This window comes from Bacillus rossius, chromosome 1 (assembly GCF_032445375.1).
Source record: "Bacillus rossius redtenbacheri isolate Brsri chromosome 1, Brsri_v3, whole genome shotgun sequence".
Classification (NCBI taxonomy): domain Eukaryota; kingdom Metazoa; phylum Arthropoda; class Insecta; order Phasmatodea; family Bacillidae; genus Bacillus; species Bacillus rossius.
In genome coordinates this window covers 67,258,286-67,283,925 of record NC_086330.1, presented here as the reverse complement: position 1 = coordinate 67,283,925, position 25,640 = coordinate 67,258,286, and the positions used below count along the sequence as shown (strand labels likewise).

Below are 25,640 nucleotides of genomic sequence, written 5' to 3'. Positions count from 1 at the left end.
GTGATTGTAAACGTAAACATAAACAGACATAAAGGAAACTTTATCGTAAGTGTTGGAATAATTTGGTTTTAAAACATTTTTCCCCCATTTATTGAATGTTAGAAAGCAAACATTATAAGCAGGAAATTACACTATTTATGAACGTTATATGCAGGAAATAAATACATTGTCCTTATGGGGGAAATATTGGGACTTTAAAAATATGACATTATAAGCAGGAAAACATTATATGTATGCAGGAACATTATATGCAGGAACATTATATGCAGGGACATTATATGCAGTAACATTATAACAGGGTTCTACTGTAACAGTACAATTTTTAAATGATGCTAAAATTATAGAATTTTACTGAATTATTAACATACAATACATTTCAGTAATGTAAACATAAAAGTGCTCAACCATACGACTAGAAACAAAGTGCGACAGAGACAAATATAGCAACGCATGTCAGCCTACTGCGTGAGTTCCGAAAAGGCCTGTGGCGTTTTACTGTATACTGCACACAATACACTCGTCAGTAGAGTTCAAATTTGCTCACTTGTAATAAAATACAGATTTACATATGTGCTGTATTTATTCGTAGCATGCGCGGATAATAGGGAGTTTACTGTAGTTACAACATACAATTGTGCTCATTCTCCATAGACATTAGTGCAATGGTCAAAAACAACACCCTGATATTTCCTAAAGTGGGAAAGACCGTGCACAATAATTAAGACTGCGAAACACACCTGGATGGAAATGGAAAATTATGTTGATGATATCCTGGTCACCCCATGTGATCCTCAGCTTGTATTCCTTGTAGACAGGCACTACGTAGTCCGTCCAACTGAAGGCCCGCATCCTTGTCAGGTTCATGAGCATTACTCCCGAGTTCACACCTACACAAACGTTCATCCACACAATAAATAACAACTACGGCAATTTCAGGTGTATAATGTGAGGGCTGATCGCGCATTGCCGGTGATTTCGAGATGTTAACTATGGGCGCCACCACGTGGAAGGGCACGTGGACCCGGCGGAGTCTCTCACTCAGGGCGTGACGTAGCCCAAGTGGGGACGAGTTACCAGCCCTTTCTATCCTAGCTACCCAGACCTGGCCCGCTCTAGGCGTCGGGCACGCCACACTCCTAGACTCACTCACCACGTGATTAAATAAGTACTCACTTTATATTTATTCTCCAGATTTAATTTCACTAACACGTCTCTCTACACGCCCGTTACACGTTACACATTACACGGTTAAAAAGCCTGAGGCACGAATCGGTTTAGGTGAGGGCATGGTCCACACACGTGGCCATGCTGCAAAGTATACTTATTACACGGTGATGAAAAAACTCGACTGAGACAATTAATTAATTAAACAGCCCGCTGGCCGAGAGCTGCCCCGAGGATGACGAGCGAAAGAGATTCAGAAATACTTAACGAGACAGAATTACTTGGTCAGTGCAGAACAAAGGTGAAGTCCCCGGGGTGCTGGCGCGTCTGCTCTCGGTCAGTGATGAAGATGGACTGGGGTGAGCTCATCGCTCGCAGGTGGCAACATGGCGCCCTTCGCGCCAACACAATTACCGTTACTGTATTCTACGACTCCGTGCCCCGGCGAAAGTTGAGTAAATTACAGATAAACATTAAAAATATATAAAAATTACTGACAATGGAAAGTTTGTTACTATTTACTTATTTAATGATAATTCATATAAAAGCATTCCTATCCTCGTCCAAGTCCGTGCCTGTTCGGGTCCGCCCGGGCAACGTCTATAGTTATTTAAGGTAACTTATTTAAATGAAAGAAACACAAGTAAACTACACAGCACTGTGGCGAAGATGGATGAAAACAACAAAAAGGCTTACAATTAATATTAACATAGCAATTTTAGGGATCGCCGCACTGCTTCTAAGCGCCCTCTTGTGGTAGTTCGTGGCGCGCAATTCAAACACACGACTACGTACATGGCGGTACAAATGCCGGGGAAGGGGAGAGGAATGTTGAGGAAACGGAGACTGACTAGGCTCATGGGGCGTAGCCCCGGCTGACGTCAATTGCCCCCCCCTCGAATAGCCGGTCATGTCGACGTTTCCGCTGGGTCGCCTGTGGGCGTGGTCGCCCCCTTATCAACAACAGCTGTGCTTCCTCGCGATCCCTCGGGGTCGTAGCGTGTATCGCGGAGCCGGAACTGGGTCTTGTGACGCCCGGTCTCCCCTCTCTTCCCGCGGTGTTTCGTCTTCCTGCGGTTCGGTTACTGTCACCCTGAACGTGGAGTCTGCCAACGAGTAATGCAGCGGCCATAATGGCTCGTCCGGCGAACCCGGCCTACTCTCTACTTCCTCCGGCCACCTTATCAGTGGTTGGGATGTCGACTGGCCCTCCGTCACTCCGGGCGTGTCCCTGAGAAATCCCCTGAAAGGCGAGACGTCACTCCCCGAGTCTTCGAACAGCCGCCTCGGCCGGACATCTGTGACTGCGAGGGGCGTCGCCTGTCCCGCCCCCAGGTCCGGGAAGCCTCTGAACCCGCCCCCGTCTGTTGGGGTGGACGTGACCAGCTGTGCGGCCGCCCTCCCGTCTGTCTCGTCCGCCGCCTCCGTCTCTCTCTGCCGCGTCCCTGCTCCGTCACGTCTCGTTCCCGTCTCTTCCGCCCCGCCCGCCGCCTCCGTCTCTTCCTGCCCCGTCTCCGCCTCGTCCGCCGCCTCCGTCTCTTCCTGCCGCGTCCCTGCTCCGTCACGTCTCGTTTCCGTCTCTTCCGCCCCGTCCGCCGCCTCCGTCTCTTCCTGCCCCGTCTCCGCCTCGTCCGCCGCCTCCGTCTCTTCCTGCCCCGTCTCCGCCTCGTCCGCCGCCTCCGTCTCTTCCTGTGCCAAGCGCACATCGTCCCGGTGATATTTCGCGGCCCGGCCTGAGGGTAACTTTATCACGACCGCCGTGGGCCCCGCCTTGACCACCGCCACCGGGCCAAACCACTTTGGCGCCAGGCCGGCGCAGAAGTTGCGTCGGCCGGAGGAGAGGGGGTGGAGCCTCGCGTAAACCAGCTGGCCTGGTTTCAGTTCAGGGGGCGGGCGGGTCGTCTCGGGTGTGCGTTGTGCTTGGTAAGCTGCCTGGTTACGTCGCGCCCTATCGTGCGTCTCGGCCAATCGCCTCAGGCGTCCTTCGGGGCTCTCTACGTCCGGGTCCGTTTGTTGTTGCCGCACGTGATATTCCCCGGGGAGGGTGAGGTTCCGCCCCTGGACCATGGTGGCTGGTGTTTCGCCGGTTGCCGCGTTCACCCGTCGCCGGATGCAGTACAGAACGTCCGGGATGTGCGTGTCCCATTGGGCGTGGTCATCCGCGAGCCTCAACCGCAGTTGAACCTTCACCTCTTGGTTGCGTCGTTCCGTGGGGTTCGCGCGGGGGTGGTACACGGGGGTGGTGTGTAGGATTACCCGCCATTTTCTCCCCAGCTGCGCCCACCGGCGCCCGACAAATTGGGTGGCATTGTCCGACAACAGGACCCGGGGGTACCCCCACCTAGGAAAAAACTCCGTTTCCAGGCTGCGTGCAATGGTGCCGGCGCGGATGTTCGCCAGGGGGTAGGCCTCCACCCAACGCGTGTAGCAGTCTGTCACCACCAACAAAAATCTTTTCCCTCGGGGCGTGCGGGGATATGGTCCCATTAGGTCTATGGCGACTGTATGGAATGGCTCGGTGGGCTGCCTGGGTACCTGCTGGGCTGTCCCGTCGGTGCGGCGCGCCTTGTGCCTCTGGCAATGTTTACATCTCCTCACGCAGTCCCGTACAAACTTGTTTACCCCTGGCCAGTAGAACTGTTCCCGCAGATAGCGTCGCGTCTGGTCTGCGCCGGGGTGTCCGGCTAGCCTGTTCACGTGATACATGTCAAACACCTCCCGGCGGGTGGCGGCTGGCGCGAACGTCCGCCATTGGCCAGCTGTCCCCTTAGGTCGCGCCTGCAGTGTCCCGTCCAATACACGGTAGCCTTCACATTCTCCGCTCCCGCAACGGCGCACGATCTCCTGTGTGTCTGTGTCCGTGAGTTGGGCCGCTCGCACGTAGGCGTCTAAGTCATCAAGCTCCGCGCCTGGCGGTAATGTCGGTGTGACGTTAAGGTTTAGGGCACACAATGCGGCTTGGGTTGTCGGGGTGCGCGGGGTCCTGGGTATGCGCCCGCTGGGTGGTGGCAAAAGCTCCTCCCACTCCGCATCGTCACAGGCTGTGACGGTGACGTCCGGATCTCGCGACAGCTCGTCCGCTAGTTCGTTCTGTTTTCCCGGTACATGCTCGACTTCGAAATCTAAGGCCTGTAGAAGCATGGCCCAACGCGTCAGCTTCGAACGTCGCCCCTGCATCGTGGCCAGCCATTTGAGACATTGGCTGTCAGTTCTCAGTACGAATTTCTGCCCCTCCAGGTGTGGGCGGTAGCGTCTGAGGGCCCAAACTACGCCTAGACACTCACGCTCGTTCACGCTATACCGCTGCTCGACGTCGCCGAACTTGGCGCTTGCATATTCAATCACCCGAGGCTCGCCGTCGTCGCCGAGTTGTAACAGGATGGCCCCGATGCCCTTCTCGCTCGCGTCTGTTTGTACGATCAGGGGTCTGCCTGGGTCCAGCCGCGCGAGTAAGTGGCACTGTTGAAATCTGCGTTTTAGCTCGTCAAAAGCGTTCTGGGCTTCCACGGTCCACCTGAACGGACGTTTGGGTGACAGCTGTTCTGTCATCGGCGCCGCTACTACCGAGAACTCTGGGACGAAGGCTCGCAGCCAGTTAGCTAGCCCCAAGAACTTTTGCAGTTGCTTGCGCGTGCGTGGGGGCTCCTTGTTGATAATTACACTCAGCTGTTTTTCCGTGGGTCGGTTTCCGTCCGCGTTAACCACTAAGCCCAGGAAATCTAGTTCTGTGGTCCCCAGGTGGCATTTTTCGCGATTGCATGTCAGACCATGGCTCGCCAGGCGTTCCAAGACTAATGCTAAATGATGCGCATGTTCTTCCCACGTCTGAGACCAAACAATTATGTCGTCCAGATACGCGGCCGCAAACTTGCCCGAGTAGTTGTCTAAGACCCGTGTCATCATCCCTTGGAAGGTAGCGGGGGCGTCCTGTAGGCCGAATGGCATCGCGCAAAACTGAAATCTCCGCCCGTCTGGGGCTGTGAACGCCGTCTTGGGTCGGTCCGCCGGACGTATCGGCACCTGCCAATACCCAGATTTTAGGTCGAGGGAAGAAAATATCTTGGCGTTACCCAGGCCTGAAAGTGTGTCGGCCATGTTCAGCAGGGGGGGTGGGGCATTAATTGTCACTCTATTGATAGGTTTGAAATTGACACAGAAGCGTAGTTTCCCGTCTTTTTTTTCTGCCAACACGACCTGGAAATTATACGGACTTTCGCTAGGCTCAATTATCCCGTCATGCAACATGTCCTGAACCTGGTCTAGGATGGTCTGTTTACCAACGTGGCCGTAGCTACCGGGTGGGATAAACATTGGCTCGTGAGGATGGGTCGGGATGGCATGCTCAGCTATGGTGGTACGTTTCAGCGGGTCCGCGGACGCAAACACATTACACTGATGATCGAGGACCTGCTGGATGGTAGCACGAAACTCGGGGGGAACTCCGTGCTGGAACTCGTCGAGACTGACCTGGTTTACTGCTGGTGGAGTAGGCTTACCCAGCCCGTGGATGGTCCGCCGCCCCTGGGTGCCGACGTGGACGCAGCCGGCCCGGATGTCGATGGCTGCGTGCTGCTCGTAGAGCCAGGGTAGCCCCAGAATGACGTCATCCCGTAACTGCTCCACCACCAGCGCCGTCGTGACGGACCGTTGGTCCCGCACGTCCACCTCCAGCGTCGCGACGCCCTGGGTGTAGCAGGCGTCCCCCGTGGTAGCCAGCTGGAGTTGGCCCGGGTGGTACTCGAAGTTGTCACGGCCAATCACGCGTGCCGCCACACAGTTGTGGCTGGCGGCGGTGTCAACAAGCGCGTGGACTGCGCGCCCGTTGACAACCACCGGAATGCGCAACAGGTCGGCCTCCGCCGCTCCCACGTGACCCAGGAGAGGCCCCGCCGCCGTAGGTCTGTTGTTGTTAGGTGAGGCGGGGGAGGTGGGCTGTCTTAGCGCGCCGCCCCCTGCCGTCCGTTTCCCGACGGCTGCTGCGCCGCGAAGTCAGGCCGGAACTTGTTCCTCACCGGGCAGTTCTCGTGCCAATGGAACGTGCCTGGTGGACACGTGTGGCACTGAGGTGGTGGGCTGCCGCCGGTAGTCCGTCTCCGCCATGTCAGCTGCGCGTGGCCGCTCGGTCCGGGTTCGTCGCGCCTAGCTTGGTCTCGGGTGGGCGCCGTGTAGGGCACCAGCGCCTTGGTGTCGGCGGGCGTCGTGTCTTCCTGCTTGGTGCTCAGGGTGGCGTGGATCCTGGTCGGTCTGACAGCTCGTAGGTCCTGCTCTAAGACGCGCGCCTGTTGGACGAACTCCTCTGCCGGACGCCGCGTCATCGGGCGTAAATACGGGCGAAATTCCGGGCGCATCAGCTCAACTACCCGCTCCAGCACTCCGGTAGGTTCTTCTCCGGGAAACAGCCGCTTGTACAGACGTATTTTTTTCATGATAAACGCCTCCGCCGCCTCCGTCGCGCCTTGCTCGAGACAATACAGCTCCGTCCGCACTCTCATCTCTGTCTTCACGTCCGCGAATCTGGCCTCGAACAATCTCGCGAACTCGGTCCACGGCATGTCATACTCCTGGACGATCTGCCACCACGTCTTGGCGTCGCCTTTGAGCGCGGTGCTCACCCTGTTCGCCCACTCACACTCCGGCACTCCGTAGCGATTCAGGCGTTCCCGACACGCGTGTACAAATCTCCGCGGATCGTCGCTGGTTCTGCCCGCAAATTCCGGTAGCTCCACGTGTCCTATGAGAGGTACCCTGCTCCGTGGTGTGTCGGCGGCGTCTCTCACCGGGCTGCGGCCTGACGGGCCCGCTATTCTCACGTGGTGGCACCACTGGCACGTGTACCACCCGTCTTGAAAGGAGATTATTTCGGACTTCGCGAAACACGCCGTGTGCTTGAACGCGCGACAGTTCCGGCACCAGCCTCCCTCCCGCGTCTTGCCCTCACACTCCGCATCCGTGCACTTCCCGTGTCCCGCCTCAAACTGATCCGCCCGTTCTGCCTGCTCGTGGTTCGGCTGCGCTTCATACTGTCCTACGCACACGCACGTGTCCGTCCACGAAGAAATCGCCGTCCCGCTCACCTGGCGCGGTCGCGCGCACATAACACAATATAAGCTATTCTTTTGAAACAACTCACTTGCCTTAATCGCGCCCGGATTTTTGTCAAGTCCGTGGTTGTCCGACATGGTCGTGTGGTGGTGAGGCCGGTCGATTGCCCCTCTTCCCTTCGCTACGCGACGCGACGCGGATGGCGGTACACACACACACTGACCTGGCCCGGCTGCTGTTGTCGCGAGGAATGCGGCCACCTGGCTGCTCGCAGCGAATTCCTGGAAGCGCGCGCCCGGCTGGTCACGTGGCCGGCGCGCCAGAGTCCCGCTATGCGCTCCGCGCGAACAATAGTTCCAGCGCGAACTTTAGTTCCGCGCGCTCCGCGTAACAACCGCCTATCTCACACGCTCGTACAGGTCTGGTTTTCGCGGAAGATGTAACTCGCCCCACGCTCTTGGGCGCCATTTGAGGGCTGATCGCGCATTGCCGGTGATTTCGAGATGTTAACTATGGGCGCCACCACGTGGAAGGGCACGTGGACCCGGCGGAGTCTCTCACTCAGGGCGTGACGTAGCCCAAGTGGGGACGAGTTACCAGCCCTTTCTATCCTAGCTACCCAGACCTGGCCCGCTCTAGGCGTCGGGCACGCCACACTCCTAGACTCACTCACCACGTGATTAAATAAGTACTCACTTTATATTTATTCTCCAGATTTAATTTCACTAACACGTCTCTCTACACGCCCGTTACACGTTACACATTACACGGTTAAAAAGCCTGAGGCACGAATCGGTTTAGGTGAGGGCATGGTCCACACACGTGGCCATGCTGCAAAGTATACTTATTACACGGTGATGAAAAAACTCGACTGAGACAATTAATTAATTAAACAGCCCGCTGGCCGAGAGCTGCCCCGAGGATGACGAGCGAAAGAGATTCAGAAATACTTAACGAGACAGAATTACTTGGTCAGTGCAGAACAAAGGTGAAGTCCCCGGGGTGCTGGCGCGTCTGCTCTCGGTCAGTGATGAAGATGGACTGGGGTGAGCTCATCGCTCGCAGGTGGCAACATGGCGCCCTTCGCGCCAACACAATTACCGTTACTGTATTCTACGACTCCGTGCCCCGGCGAAAGTTGAGTAAATTACAGATAAACATTAAAAATATATAAAAATTACTGACAATGGAAAGTTTGTTACTATTTACTTATTTAATGATAATTCATATAAAAGCATTCCTATCCTCGTCCAAGTCCGTGCCTGTTCGGGTCCGCCCGGGCAACGTCTATAGTTATTTAAGGTAACTTATTTAAATTAAAGAAACACAAGTAAACTACACAGCACTGTGGCGAAGATGGATGAAAACAACAAAAAGGCTTACAATTAATATTAACATAGCAATTTTAGGGATCGCCGCACTGCTTCTAAGCGCCCTCTTGTGGTAGTTCGTGGCGCGCAATTCAAACACACGACTACGTACATGGCGGTACAAATGCCGGGGAAGGGGAGAGGAATGTTGAGGAAACGGAGACTGACTAGGCTCATGGGGCGTAGCCCCGGCTGACGTCAATTGCAAGAATATTTTTTCAAAGTTTTAATATCTTACAGCTGCTGCTAATCTCATGCGGTAATACACTACTTATTTTGTTGTACGTAGTCACCACACCTTGTGGCGATTATGTTGAATAAGGATGGAAAAGAGCTATTTTTACTATGAAAACACTAGTGTGTGCCTGAATTTTACTACACCTTAAACCTCTACATTCTGGTGTTCTATACTGCAAAATTTAAGTGCAAGGTACATATACTGATTTCCCCAATTTGTAATAAAACTGCTCTTCGACAAGTTCCGGTCACCGACCTTTCCCTGATATTTCTGATAGAGAGCAGTGGGCAAAAAAATCTCACTCTCTCTATTCTTCCTTCTTATCAACCATGGCTTTCAAGTCATCGATTACTAACTGAGAGTCAACAAAACAAACATAGTCTTTTCTTGAACTACTTCTCAGCCCTGACATAATTTCCTCATAAATTGCTACCTAACTTTTTTGATAAGCAAGGTTGTATTACTTTCAAGACTAAGACCAAATGGCCTCACAGCTTACATCAAGAAACAATTTTATATAAAAATTGTCAGAACTGACAAATTCCTATATGTACATCCCATTTTTTGTACAGAATTGTCTTATATGCTGGAAACTACAGAAATATGTGATGAATATGGAAAAGATTATACTGTGAATAGCGATAAAACCGAAATAACACCAAAAAGCATGTCAATACACCAAAATGTAACTAAAATAATGCAATTAATCAGCATTTTTAATAAAAACTTAACTCTAAACACAAAAATTTAATCTTTTAATATAGGTACTTAATTCAATGAATGTAAGGTAGTAATTAGCAAAAAGTTGTAGCAACCCAGGCAAATGCCCTCCTCACAGTATAAAACAGTTTATTAAAGATTCATTATGTTTTTATAATAAGACATGGTGCATGGGTAGGTTTTCTGGTTTGATGTAAATAACAGCTGTTTAGTCTTTTGAAAAGTATTTGCAAATTTGCAACATGTTTAATGATCATTATTTACCTTATTTTAGTTTTTAAAGTACTTTCTCAATATAACTGGCTTACATTATTGTGAAAAAGTCACTCAAAGTTAATTTTTATCTATTTCTTTCTTGGTTGGTTAGAGAGTTTGTGTGTGTTCATGTAATTTTCTTAAGTATTTTTTGCTATGGTTCTTTGTTTGAAAGCAGACTAATGAAATAGTTTTTCTAGTTACATAAGTATTAGAGCGAGACAGGTACAGTTAGTGGGCAGGAAAGTAAATCATGTGATGGGTCTTGTGGGAAAGTCGCAAGGCATCATCATCCATTTTCATGATCAAAAAGTGTTTTATAATTGGTTGTAATCAGGGCTCGATTTTAGCACCTGTCCGCCTGCCCGGGACAGGCAAAAACTTGTCCGGGCAGGCAAAATAAAAAAGGCAACTGTCCGGTGGACAGGTGCAACTTGTGACGCCGAGGTTATTCGCACGCACTAATGCAGCAGAGGTGATTAATAACATTTATGCGACCGCGACCGCAAATAAAACGTCTTTGACAATATCTATAAATAAACAATAATGGCTGAAAGTGAGTTTGATCCAGCACCAGCAATAAATCTCTGGTATCATAATGTTCAGAGAAAACGTCGACCCTTTCAGCCTCCTTATCGAAGATGTTCAAGACAGAATCAGCCAAGTACTTCGTGCAGTGACTCAGACAGTGACTCGTCTGAAAATTATGATTAAATAAGGATGTTAAGTGTGTGATAAAAATAGGTGCAAAATATAGCAAAAATCCTTTTTTCTCACATTTTTAGCGACTTTGAAATTTTTTTTATTTGGGTAAAACAGCGGACAGGCAAATTGGATGGCGGACAGGCAAATTTTCGATTACACCTGTCCGTTGGGCAGGTTAAAATATTGCTTAAAATCTAGCCCTGGTTGTAATCGTAAGATGCTCTGTGATTGGTTGTTGATGGCATCACAAGTGCAGTTTTTGCCCAATGGGCAATACAATAAATTCGTAGGTCGCCATGTTAGTTGTTACTTAGGCATCTGCGAGAGTAGATGTGTGTGGCGGCTCGCCAAATTTAACACATTAATGAAGTGGAGAGAATTCCACACCTGTGGTTCAGGCCGTGCTGTTTTGAACCTCGTTTCGAACATTTTGTAAATTAGATAAGTTGACCACAGGCATCCAGCAAAGGCCCAATAGTGGAGCCTTTTAAGTAAATTGGTCGCTGCGTAAAGCAGAAAATGGTCTCTCGACCATTGGAACTGAGTCTCATAAGCAATACTGGATTTAATTAACAAACAGGTTTAATATGGTGCTTAAGTGATGAAAAGAGTTGTTTACGCAGCATTTTTCTGCAAAGTTGTTTTTGTCGTCATATACTTGTTTATGTGGTCGGAAAACGGTGCCCATTATTACTTGTGAATATTTGGTTATTGATAGTAAAAAGCAGTGAAAATCTGTACTGGTTGTCCAAAAGACTTTATTTCAGTAATCAATCATTGACAGTAACATTTTTTCTAGAATTTAAATATTTTTTTTAACATTCAATCAAAATTTCTTTAAGTGTTTACCATGTAACAGTCGAACCAATTTGAACTGGAGGTTTGGATTGTTGCAAAGTTTGTACCTTAATGTAATTATGTACTAAACAAATTGGAAAAAATAAATTTTACCCTTTTTTTTTAATTTGCAACCATTATTAGTAAATCAGTTTTACATTACGACGTTGGTACATTTTTTCAGACACAATAATACTTGCTGATTTGATTTCATTGTTCCAAGTAGATCTGTCCTAGACATGCTTATCACTAGGCCTGTGTGGTTCAGATTTCAGTTCCTTTAAAATCCCAACCAAAAACAATACTTTATAAATCTTTGGTTTCGGTTCTGGGTAATTTTTGTACATGTCTAATACCTCACTTAGCGATACATTTATCAAGTAGGCTAGGTAAACAAACACATTCTTTCAATATGACCATCTCCCAATGTAATAATGCACGAAAAATGTATGATACAGAATACAGTTTACAATGAATTTTGAGAGATAGGAATCGAAAGATGACATTTTAGTTTTAACTTTCAATAATTCATAATTTCTTCAGTTAATTTTTGTCTTCGTTAAACCATAGTATATTAAATAGAATTCCTGAAATTCATAAAAACTGGCCGCTTCAAACATTTTTACGTATGATATCAGCTTTAACAAAAAAAGGAATTTCAAATAGCTAATAATGAAACCAACTGTTACGGCACAAAATTTGATGAAACAATATGGCGTTTTTCAGTTCCTTTCATGTACTGGTTGGTTATGTTATTTGCCATTTGGATGTTATGATTTCTGGCCTTTCGTACGTTAAAGGCCAATTGCAATTACAATATAAACAGGGCATTTAAGTGAAACACATTAAATTATAAAACTAAATTACATAAAACCTGTATACTGTAAAGAACAAATTATATTTGAATTGTAAAAAGTATATAAATAATGCCAAAAATGATAAACAAAAATATTAAAATGCATTTTCAGCTTCAGGATTTTGAGGTCAGCACCAACTAATCTACGTATTACCAGATTTGAGGTCAACTTAAAAATATTTTAAAAGATTATGTTTTAGGATAGTAAAAAGAGTGTACTTCTCTTTTCCATATTTTGAAATTATTTTTAATAAAAAAAAGAAATATTGACATATTTTACTTCATTCATACTAGAGTAGTATAATTTTTTTTTTTTGCATTATAAGAACCGAAACCACAACCAAGGTTCTTGATGTAAAATGGAACCGGAACCGAACAGACCAATAAAAACCAGAACCCCAGAACCGTATGAACCTACTTGCTACAAATTATCATATTGTAAAAGTGCATTATGTATCACTCAATCTGACACTGCTTTGGTAAAATACGTATCATGTAAAATTGAAGTGTCATGATTGTTCAATAATATACTATCTTAATGGAAAAAAAAAAAAAAAACCTTAAAAAATATTTGAAATCTTTTGATATAAAATTGAAATTGGCCTAAATAGAAAACCATAAAATTTAGTCTGTACTAAAATTTGATGAATCATAAAAACTGGCAAATAGCATTGAAAAATTAAATGAGACTTTTAAAAATCCCTAGGAATTTTTAATATAATTAAGAAGCATTACTGATTTACCGGATCCCAACTTATTTATTGGATTCAGTCCAGGGGCGGATCCAGCGTTTGATGTCAGGGGGGCGAATGTAAGTTTCAAAAGTATTTAAAATGGGAGAGTCCGGGGGTTCACCCCACGCAAAAATTATAGATTTTCACATGCAAAATGGTATGTTTTTATAGCAATTTTGTGCTTTAAATGTGAAATACACTTTTGGTATAGTCGGTCAAATTTTTCACAGAAAATTAGTTTTGGTAAATGATAAATTTATCAGAAAATAATAAATAAAATACAATAATTAAAGAATGGGCATAACATTTGTATTAATAACTAAAATTAAAATGTCTTGTACATATAATGATTGTGCATAACTAGAAGTTGCAAAACAACAGTTTTTCTCCATCATAGAATGAATTCCATCCTGCGGGTTTTCTTGCTTGCAAAGCGATCAATGACTTTTTCTTTATCAATCTCGCAGCCACAATGGATATGCAATAATGCAAGTCCGGTCAGTCTGTCTTCCTTTGTGGTAGATCTCAACCACGTCTTAAGTCTTCTCAATGTCGAAAATGTTCTCTCTGCCGAAGCGACACTTACAGGTAAGGTGACTAAGATTTTCAGGAGAATGTAGATGCCTGGATACAGCTCCTCGTCACACGAAGTGAGAACATCGAGAGCTGTGAAGGGTATTGTAATGTTAATTTCTTTCTCACGGGTCCACTTCGCCTCCCATGATCGAACCTCAGCATTAAGTTGTCTTTCCACTAGGGTTGTGCGAATGTTCGGTATACCGATACCGAAATCGAAATTTTGCTACTTTCATTTTCGATTTCGGTAAGAATTTCATCTGTCGAAGTTCGTTTTTAGCGAAATATTTCGAGCCAAACGAAAGTTCAATAGCTTACCGAAGTTCCGTTTGTTCTAGTTGAAAAAGAACTCGTAATTTAATAAAAATGTACAGTAGAATACCGGTACAATAACGTACCTTATTATAAAGTATATTTCACTTTAACGTATTTTTTTTAAGTCCCCGCCAAAAATCGTATCTTCGCCATGCAAAACGGTTTCAGTTTAAAGTATCATATTTTCACTATAACGTAAAAATTCTACTAGTAGCGTGGCATTACTACACCAAAATTTACTTAAACTGGTAAATAAATTTCCAGCTAAATGATTAATGTAGTATAACAAAGATACACAAATACCACCGCAACGTATTTTCTAACCTCTAAATTCTCAAAACAAAGTTAACAAACAGTTGCGCGCACAACCATAGATTATACCGTACGTAGTATGCGACGTGAGCAACACAACACCATTCGATACATCGAAAGACGGAAGTTTGAGAGAAGTATTAATTATTTAGACAAAAGTGTTACGCTACGCTAAAAATATTGTTTGATGTCTGTGCCGGGATTGTTTATTGTTATTGTTGAGTTTATTTTCAGGTTACGTTATTTAGACACCGCATTGTATTTGTGCTACAATATAAATGATCCTGGAGATAAAAAGAAACGAAAGCAATTCACGCTTAAGGAAAAAGTGGATATACTCAGAGAACTAGACAAGGGGAAAAAAGCAAGTCGCAGTTGCTAATACATATGGCATTGCGGCTCTTCTGTAGCAATTTTTTATATATTTTTTTTCTCTTTGTAAAGATATGTATGCATGTTTCAGTACTAAGTACAAAAACTTGAGGTACCTGTAAGTACTTAGCACTGAGATTCTACTGTAATGTCTTTATATGATTTGCTTGTTATTACTAATAATGTAATAACATATACAAATCATATAAAGACATTAATTAGAAAAAATATTTCCATTAAGATTAATTTACGTGGTGATGAAAAAAACTCACATTAATGAAAATACGGTAAAATCATAATTTGAACAAACATGGCAGATAAAGTAAACAAAATTCAACCGTGATTACAGTAGGCCTAGGTATCAAAACAAAATCATGCAATATTTGAAAAATTACCTGATTCATTTGCTTTCAAACAGTAGTGTAGGTACTATATTCGTAAAACATACATTCCAGAACTGTTAGTACAGTATTTAGTATTTACCGTATACACATAAACAAAGAACGTACCTACTTTTATTCGAGCACAGCCAAACAAAAACATTGTCGTCTGCTTTATTTAAATTTTACATACTCTGACTGGCATATAAAATCCTCATAATATACAGCCAATTAGACAAAAAGGTCAACAAGTCACTGCGTGTAATGACCACTTGGCAGCAACCATTTGTTATGTTATGTTTTGTTTTGACCATGTCCCTTGCCTGGTCTACAGCTTCCTGAGCTAGCCATGTGTGACAGTGGTGCAAGATGGCGGCCGTTCCGCAGTAGTCACGTATTTTTTCATCAGTACCATGCACGTGATAAATATATTATCATAGACTGCGACATTACGACTGTAAAGGAAATAGTCTGTGCGCTGAAAGATCTGGATTGATTCTTGAAATTTACGAGTGACATGGGGCTGTGTTGTGTGGTCTAGGGCGGATGTTGATTATATTAAATAATAATATTTATATGTATATATATATCAAAAGGTACCAAAATGATTTATGTAATAGAATTTATTACTGAAGAGCAAATTTTGGGGCACTTTTTTCTTTGTTAATTAAAAAATTTCGCTTAACTTTCGTTAAGAATATATTTATCTCATAGAAAAATTCATTTTCGTTTCACTTTCGCGAAACTTGATAAATTTTCTTTCACTTTCATTTCGTGTGGAAAAAGTCACTTTCGCACATCCCTACTTTCCACATATTCTAGCCCATTCACTCCAAGGAGAGAGCCATACTTTGTAGAAATTTTTTTGACTTTTACTTGACTAGAAGAAGAAGTTGGTAACAAAGCTGACAAGCTGTGAAGCTGTTGCGTTTATTCCGAAAACCGATGTTTTAAATCTTCGACAATGTGCTCCAGAATGGGAATGAATACAGCTCTTCGGAAAATATCAACAGGGTTCGTTGATGGGTAATTTTGTCTGTGTGTTTGCCTTTTCACAAGTCGAGGTATAGTTAAATCTACACCAAGCTCCTGAGAAAGACCATCAGCTTCGTTGAAAAGTTGAGAAAATAGCTTTTCGCACTGTGTACGTTTCGTATTTAGAACAGAAAGAGTTATCTGCCAGAATATCTTGGCCAACCTTAAGGTCTATGGAAGTCTTCTGATATAGTGTACTCAAAGTATGAGTGTCTCCCAGCATATCAGATAAGCAGATGACTGTGACAAAAAAAAAAAATCACTCTCACAAAGTGCAGACAAAAAAGTCTTTATTTTTGCAGCACTTTCAGCATTTTTCCAAGATGTGACACACTGTAAAGGTAAAGCCTGAGCTACTTTCAGAAAATATGTTCGGAACTGCAAAACGCCATCGTGTCTTTCGATCCAATGAGTTTCACACAGTCCAGAGAGTTGGTGACATAAAACTTTCTTGAGTAAAGCTGAGCGTTTTGATGATGCAGTGAAGAACGAGATTATCGTTTTCATTTTTGCAATAGTATTTCGAACTGCTTGGACGCTGGAAGATTTTGATATGGCCAAATTAAGAGCATGATTGTGACATGGACAGTTAACAGCATTCACAGCTTCTCGCCTGACTTCAGTCACAGCACCACGAATTTCTGACACCATGACACTGCACCCATCTGTAGATATGCCAACACAATGGCTTAGGTCAGGACAGTGATGCTTTAGAGCAGAAAGTACTACTTGCCCAATATCTTTGCCACTTACAGTTGGTTGATATACTTCATCTTGGCCCTTGTCCTCACTGTTCACAAATTATCGAACATTTAAAAATTGTAAAAAATCTTCGTGCACTTAATCTTCGTGTACATACCTCAACAGGGCCGGCGAGTCCATATAGGCGAACTAGGCAACCGCCTAGGGCGCCAAGTAGCTGGGGGCGGCGCAGCACGACACATAACAGCTGATATAATATGTTTTAACGATTATTGAAACTAGATGAAAATGGATTTTTGTAACACTTTAGAATGTTTATATTGATATAAGTAATTATTTAAAGTCCACGGTGACCTGTTTACGATTTGTAATAAGTAAAAAAGTAAAAAAACAAAAAACACAAGCCTGCTTACATTTGATTGTTGACAAAATCTTAGGCTTACGTCATGTATTTTGAGGCAAGGAAAATTTTTTTTGGGGGTTACATTCGGGGGGGGGGGGGGGGGGGGGGTGAAATGTTTTTCGCCTAGGGCGCCAATTTACCTTGCACCGGCCCTGTACCTCAAAACAAGTGTTAACTGGGACTAATGTGAAGCATCAGTAGTTTCGTCGAAAATGATGCTATAAAATTTGGAATCCTGCACACATTTTATATTTTTTGAAATAATCTCTTCCCCACAACTACCAATCAACTCATTCTACGTGGTTTTGCTGAATAAAGTTGCTCTAGATGAAGTATAAACAGATCACGGCCGTAAGCGAAACACGAATATTGGGTAGTTTACGTACTTAAAAGCTACGAAGGATTATATTTGTTTATCAAACAGAGCATGCACACACTGTTTGTTTCTGTGCTTGGTTCACACACATGATGTGAGGGATATTGCATGCATGGAGCAAGCTTGCCAGGTGCGCACACAGTTTTTGTGCTGCGATGGCACATGAAGCCCAGTTCTTGTAATAAATTAACGACAGTTACGAATTCTTTGGCACATAAAAAAACATTTAATCAAATAAACGTGGGAGGGAAGACTTACCATAATGTATTGTTGGCAAATAACTTCTCATGAATGTATTATGATCAGACAGATACACATATAATGAATAACCGACAGCGACACTTACACCACTGACCACTTTCACTGAACACTGTCCTGTCACTGACTATACAGTAGGTTACTGACGAGAGGCAAGGCAGTAGTCTAATGGCGCGGCGTATAGTTGGGGAGGGGGTTTGTTTGTGGTCGAACTGCAACTCTCCTCACTCCACCCTCCACTCCAGTAACGGGACAGCCGAGCTTGTCGCCCGTCACCCCCTTCCAACATTTTAAGCCACGCTTTTCCCTTGAGCTCAGGACAGCTGAAAAGTTGAAGGATGAAGTAAACATGCCCAGAGTGAAGTTACTCTTTGTCAATGTGGCACACAGCTATCAATATATTTCGGTTTCACGTAAGACATTGCGCGGGTCTTTATGTATTTGGCTGCATCATCGATTATGCTTCCCAGGGTGAAGGGGGGGGGGGGGGGGGCGATCACCCCTATCGCCCCCCCCCCCCCCCCTTGGATCCGCGCCTGATTCAGTCTGGAAGTAACATCACAAATTTACAAGTTCTATTATTGACATGCAGTAGACAGCCCAAGTAAGAAACTGCAGTGGTTAGTTTACTATGTCAAAAGTGCAAGTGTGCAAAACACTCTTCCTTTGTCTTGGAGAAGACATGGTTATGGCTAAAATGTTAGTATTACAAATTCCAAGTAAATTCAATGTTATTAATGGACATAGGTTGCTATTATCTGTTGGCCAATGTTTGGTCCATTTGTCTCCAGGCGACAGCCGAGAAGAGACAAGAAGAGGAGGATTGGGAGGAATGAGCTTACCCAGCTTGCCGTAGTACGGGTGGCGAGCGAAGCGGTTGTACCAGCCGGCGTTGGGCTCCTCGTGCTCCGGGCTGAGCGCTGCCATCTGGGAGGCGTTCATCAGCCGGAAATGGTCCCACACGTCCCGGAGGGGCCCCAGGAACAGCGTGTCTGTGTCGACGTACAGCAGCGCATCCTCCTGGGGCAGCAGCGTCTGCGACACGACACGACACCTAGAGCTGCTGGCATGGTCGTAGCTATCAATGCAAGATGCCCAGTCAAATATCAACCACGCTTAAGTAAACAAAAGAAATGAATGTTAATACAATTTCTTGGACATACGTCTTTGCAGTTTTGCACTGTTTGTCATGGGAAAAATATATAAATGCAAAACAGGAAATCAAAATTCAAAACATAAACCCATAGAGAACAAGCATAAATCAGCTGATGTCAGATAGACTCAACGATAAACCGAAACAAGGTATTATGGACAACACAACTACGACAGCACAGACGAACACATTCAAACTTAAATATCAGACAGCACAAGAATTCCATGAAAGGTATTTAGTTATGAAAGAAATAATAACAGCACAACACGAACACATTGGCTATCAATGACCAGACAGTTTCAACAAAAACAGTAAATGCAGACTGACAACAAAACCTAAATGTAGCAAATATACGAACAAACGATTTATTTTTTTCATTACTAAATTCCTTTCACAGATTTCTTGTGCTGTCTGATAATTAAGTTTGAATGTATTCGCCTGTGCTATAATTGTTATGCTGTTCATAATACTACCTGTTTTAAGTTCATTGTTGGTTTTATCCGTTTGACATCAGCTAGCTGATTTAGGCTTGTTTTCTGTGGATTTATGTTTTTCATTTTTTATTTCTTATTTTGCATTTATGAATTTTTCTTATGATAAACAGTGCAAAACTGCAATGGCATATGTCCAAGAAATTGTATTGAATCAAAATTCCCCATTGTAGGAGTCATTTATAGAAAAGATATGAAAAACAAAAAATGTATCAAGGCAGATACAATTGTAACTGTTGAAAATTTAAAACCTTTTATTATTATTTTATGTGCCACAGTTTCAATGCATAAAGGTTTTGTCTTGCACACCATGCTGGTTATTTTGTATTCTTGTAATTAGTATTATTAAACATATTTCCCTTAAATTTGTAAAACTAGTGCTCCTGCATTTTATGTTTCTTCTCCAATTATTTCACCAGGATTTACTTAATATTAAGTACCTAGCAGCAGTACTTGCGTGACATTCTACAGCTAGACAATACATATTTAGTACTTGTGAGAAAATTTTAGCCTCCACATAAAATGGACGAAAGATATTGTAAAAAATTTACACAAATATCCCTGTGTTAAAAGTAATGTCACAAAAAAAGTGAGACAAAACTTTTAAGTGTTTGATATTTCATGGCAAATGCATTATAATATGTAATGCCAAAAACAGAAACATGATCTTGTTGGAGTGCCGTTTGTTAAGAAATGCATGAGTGTTTTTTTTTGTCTGCTGATATTGACTGTTCTATTGGCCAACTTTGTGAGCCTGTATCAATATAGGGGTCATGCACTGATAAACAAGAATCAGTTCGTAACATTCTTAAAAATCATTTGTCTATGCAAGGTCCTCTGTGTCTGTGATCGCTAACATGTCAGGCTCATATAAAGATGGTGGTGGGTTAGACTCCAATATCCAGACATGACTCAAATTTATGAACATTAAGTTAGTAAGCAAATAGTTTGAGGGCCACTCTAATCTAGGCAACTGCTATTGCACTGTTGATGGTTTATTCACATTCAGATCTTAATACAGTTTTCTGTAATCATCTTTGCCATTATATATTGACATAGTAAGTTATTTGTTAAATATGCGTGAATTTGAAGGCCTTGAAAACTGTTGAATCCAAAATAGAGTATATGTATTTGGTTTATATTTCTTCCAGGGATCTGAGTCCTGATAATTTTTTTTCTTCATAAACTGACTTAAAATTTGATAAAGTTTTTTCTTTTCATTCCAGCTGCAGAAGTAGCATACCCACAATAAAGAAAAGCACGTTAAATGAATAGTGCTAGTGTGTTCTGCTGTTAGCAAAGCATGGATGCGTAAGCTAGCACTAATATAAATTGAGTACAGATATTTAAAGATCACTTTAAGGAATTTAATTACTTTATATATACATAATATAAATAAATTTCTTTGAACAAAAAATTATATATTTAGTATTATCAAAAGATTAAAATTATCAAAATCCTTTGCTTTACCATAGCAAACAAACAGAGGGACAATATTCTATTTTAGGTGCTACACTTACAGTATTGTGAAACTCTCGCAAATTGTGAAACACTGCTTGCTGCCAGAGTCCAAAAAAGAGAAAAAAAAATACCCATAGCACAATGTGATTATATGCCACTAGTATAAAATGTTTATTACAGAGTTTTCCAGGACTCAATGTAAAATTTAATAGTCCTTAAACAATAAAATTCAAATAAATGACTTTTTAAGAATATTAAGAATGGAGTATACTTTACATACATTAAAAAATTTTAGGGGAAACACAACATAAAGGCACTTGAATGCAAAGCATGCAGTTTAACCACTTAAAATTTTTTTTACAACAAGATCTTCAAGAACATTTTTGCTATCACAATTATTTTTCCCATATTCCCAAAATAGTCATTTTATTTGGCTCTTTACCACTTCCAGGTAAACTCATTACTCCTGGTTTTCTTGGCTTTCTGCACTTGTAGAAAAACATGTTGAATTGACGAGAGGTGGGAAATGTTTGCCAACAGTCAATAACATGCCACACATGTCTGACATGTCCCTGAGCTGCAAGAGTGGGAAAGCGCGACGTCGCTTGGCTGGAGCTACGTACGGGCAAGAACAGTCTCTGGGACGCACAGGGCTTGAAGAGCCGCCGCCACTCCCCGGTGTCCCCCTGCAGTGGGAACGTGATGGGTCGCACCTCGAACGCAAACGAGTAGTTGGCCACCCCCCGCCACTCGTTCAGCTGCGACAGCAACACAGACACACTCTACCCTCTACACTGGCCACAGAGTGCATCGCAACATTTCATACTGAGCAGGTCTGCGAGAGCCACCCCCCCCCCCCCCCTCGTCACTTCGCATCTAAAAATAATAAAATAGTAAAAAATTAAACAAGTTAGAACAATGCTTTAAAATAGCATATTAAGGAGGCTTCAAAAGCTAACAAAAATCTAACTTTGCTTTATTATAACCTTCTGTCTTGAAAATACAGATTTTTACTATCACAATCAACTACTTTGTGAAACTAATTTTTCAGTCTCTGGAATCCATTTCCAGGCAAAGGACACTGCTGGTTTAAGGACAGAGGAACTTAACCATTCTGACTCAAAACCATGCTGAGGCAAAACTTTATTACTGCACATTCATTTCTGCCATGTGGTTGTAGCTTCATCTGAAACACTCAGCCGACCTCCGAGTAGAAACAAAATATTTAACCAAAATTAATTTTGCAGTGTCAAGATGACAAAGAACTGACATAAATACATTTCATGTAAAGCAAGAAAACAAGTTATTGGCACTATATAGCAAACATAGGTACACTGCATCATTAGCAAGAGGAAATAAAATAATATTTGATTGATTTATGCTGCTAAAATGGTTTCTTGTTTGAATTTTATAATTTATCACTGTCTTATTGTTATAATAATATGTACAGTATTAATATCAATAAAAATATCAGTATGCCATGCTCAAAATTCAAAATCATCTGTAGATTTCAGCCATGTCTGTATTACATATGGTATTGACTGCTTTTATTAAATAAACTGACACGTAACTAAGTTTTTTCAACTAAACATTGTTTTTACTTTCTTTACTTTTCCAGTATATTTGCTATAAATGCTAGAAACCAAATAAATGTTTATACATGATGAAAAGTTTTCTAAAAAGAACATGAAAATAAAGATTCATGAATAAAAATTTTTAAATTTTTGCAGACAAAACTTGAGAATTCAGGAGAATTTCTTTACATGAGAAATGTAGTAGCTTGGAGGTAATGCTCCAAAATATATTTTGATCCATGTTAAAAGCTGGAGCAAATTGGTGCTCGGAAAAAAAAAAACCACAAATTTAATGGAATTTTTTTACTAAAGGAAATTAATTCAGGTGTTTTGTAGTACAAAGAAACAAATAAGAACCTTTTTTGTTGATATGGTGATAAAATGCAGCCAAATTTACCCTAATTACCCCATTTTGGCTATTAAAATATACAATTAATCTCATTGCATTTATAGATATATTTTGATTATTGAATGTTTTAGTTTAATTGCAAAGTTTTTTAAAAAAAAATTTAAAAATTAATCTGATCAATATATATAGTAGTACACATTATTTAAAGTGTCTTACCACAAATTGTTAGAGCAGTTGATCAATTTAATTGTGCTTGATATGTACGTACTACATGCAATTTAATTTTTAATGATGATAAAGACAAACCCTTTATTTTTAATGACAGAATTTGCTCTTTTATAACAATATAAATTCTTGGCTATAAAAATTGAATAAGCAACATTCTGTCATAATTTAAAAATTAATTTAAGTACATAGCTAAAAACGTAATTTTTTTTTATTTTTCTATATTTTTCCAACATAGGCCTGATTATGATTGCAGCTTTACTGATTACGGTAATTTTCTAGAGAATGTGGCTTTCTAATATAAATAAATAAATAAATAAATATATATATATAACTTACTATTATTTTTTATTATTATAAGTTACTGTTAGTTAATGTTTTGATACTATTAATTTCAGCTATTCAACTATTAATTACAGCTGTTTCATTCCCATCATTTTGTGACACTCTTTTTGAGTGTCCCTTCCCTCTTCTTTTTCTCCTTGTGTTTTTGTTTGTTGACGGATGATGCGCGCAGTTGGTGGACGCGTTCCTTTTCTGTTTGCAAATGCCGGTTTTGTTGTGGCTTCTGCCTGGTGGCGCCGCACAGCGGTGAGTTTGGTAATCCCTGAGGTGTTGTTTTTTTTACGCGTGCGGCTTTGGGTTGGCAACTGTGTGGTCAGCTGTGGGAGAAGTGGTTTCTCTGGCGACTGCTGGGAGAAGTGGTTAGTCTTGCCGTCTCGGCCGCCTTGGTGTGACGAGGTTGAGGTGTTTTGAGAGGGGAGTGGGAAAAGCGGCGTGTGAGAGGCAAGTCTTGCCATGGAAATTTTGAGGGAGTGCCGGTTGAACTTTTGATGCAGAATAGCGACCGACGAGTGTCATCGCGGAAATGTTTTGATGGAATCCGAGATTGTGCAGTTTTTTTTTTTTTGGTTTTGTTTTCAAATACTGTAATACGGATCTACGTAATTACGTTTTGCTAACGTGTGTGCTGGTAAAGTACGAGAATAGGTCAAAGTTGTGGTGTCCCAGTTATTGGGTCTACGAGCGTACATCCCGTGTATCTGTTACAAGTTTTTAAGTCCAATTTATTGTGAAATTTTTCCAAGAACGGTTTGGTAACCAAGATTATGCTAGGGGCACGGAGAAGTCTAATGGGGCGTTTGAAGACAAGAAGGGACGTTCTAAAGTTGTCCGCAGTTTTCTGACAACGGGACTGTGGCGTGAGGAAGGCGAAATCTACTGAGGCACGCAAGATACTTCAGGCTTCGAGTTGGTGCTCTTAGTTTTTGTGCAAACAGCTGTAAATTGCGGGATGCAATTTTAAAGGCTGTTCGTCGTTGTGGAGGCTTCTAGAAAACTGTAAGCAACGACCATATATCATAAAGACCGGAAACTCAACGCTGTTTTTCTGTACCTACAAACAATCGCCGATTACGCTGCCATCTATGAATCTACAAATGAAATACCGTGATCGAAAGTGCGTTAACAATATAAATCGATATGTATAATACAAATCGATTAGCAACGTGTTTCGAGCTATCGAACTGGCTATTTTCCGTCGTATAATAATAATATTAATAATAATAATAGCCTTTTGAATTTGTTTCATAATCTTATTTGCAGGATGCTCGATACAATTTCAATGTGCTGAAAGTGATCCTGTGTTAAAAAAACTGTTCATTTTTTTTTTTAAATTTAAACTTTGGACTAAATGAGATCTGCTAATTAAAATTCTCCTTAGTTATCACAGACACGATCAGGTGGTAACTCAATTCTTTCAAGTCACGTTTGGGCACTACATTTTTCTTTTTCAAATGGAAAATCATTAAAAACCCATTTAACCTAGCGGGATGAATAAACAAAAAGAGTCAAAGTTACAAACATAACCCAAGAAAAAAAAAAGGAACATGAATATAACATTTGATGATTTCACAATTTAAATAAACTAAAAAACTAAGTTTTGTGTACATAGTGCATCTCACACAACTATGTAAACCATAATATGGCAAGGTTGAAACAACACTAAAAAGGCTATTTTTAAAGTTCAATACATCCATCCTTCACTGTCCACAGAATTTTGTTCTTTCGACTCAAGTAGCGACTTGAGTGGTGCAGTCCGCTGGGGAATCGGTGGCGGGAGAATGGGGAGGAGATACCTAGGCATGCACAAGTGTTCCATTGGGCCATAAGTTTTGAAAGTGGGAAATCGATGCCACATATTGCATCCGGCAACCAGCATCAATGAAGGCAATATTCAGGCTGTATGTTTGGTCCACTGAAAGAGGCATTAGGAGGGTAATGATTTGAAGACAATGCTGCAGTCAAACAGTACATGTGCAGTTGGCTGCTGGAGCACCAGTCTTCTTTTCATGAAGGGATCAAAAATGGGAGGGGGGGGGGAAGTATATATGCTTAAGGAAACTATGTAGAAAAAAAAGGCATTCCACTTGTAGTTTTCGTATATCACCAATAAATCTGTATAAAAATATTCCGGTTTATATTTGAATGACCCTATTATCTAATTCACTTTTAAGAATAATATTGTATATTGTTGCATTCAAAATTTACATTAAAAAAATGACATTGTGACTTACAAAAAGTCAACAGTAAATACAATATTAAAGTTTACTAGTCAAGCCTTGAAATTTTGAGTTAAAATTCAGCATGAATTATTTTTGTGTTAAGTCTAAACCTTTAGACCTCATAAATCATAAATATTTTCTTCAAAAGTTGTTATTTCAAGATCAAAAGTAAA

General features: G+C 42.3%; 1 protein-coding gene across 2 annotated transcripts in view; it reads right to left on the bottom strand.

Moving 5' to 3' along the window:
- The window catches only part of LOC134537032 (glucoside xylosyltransferase 1), a 50,671-nt gene that overhangs the window by 10,982 nt on the left and 14,049 nt on the right, over window positions 1-25,640 (bottom strand). Inside the window, exons 3-5 of one of the 2 annotated variants that reach the window (XM_063377234.1) lie at window positions 21,379-21,513; window positions 18,493-18,685; window positions 738-887 (exon numbers count right to left, since the gene is read on the bottom strand). In XM_063377234.1, the coding sequence (XP_063233304.1) occupies window positions 738-887; window positions 18,493-18,685; window positions 21,379-21,513 (478 nt within the window). The remainder of the gene's footprint in view (window positions 1-737; window positions 888-18,492; window positions 18,686-21,378; window positions 21,514-25,640) is intronic. The other variant, XM_063377245.1, reaches the window with a different exon arrangement.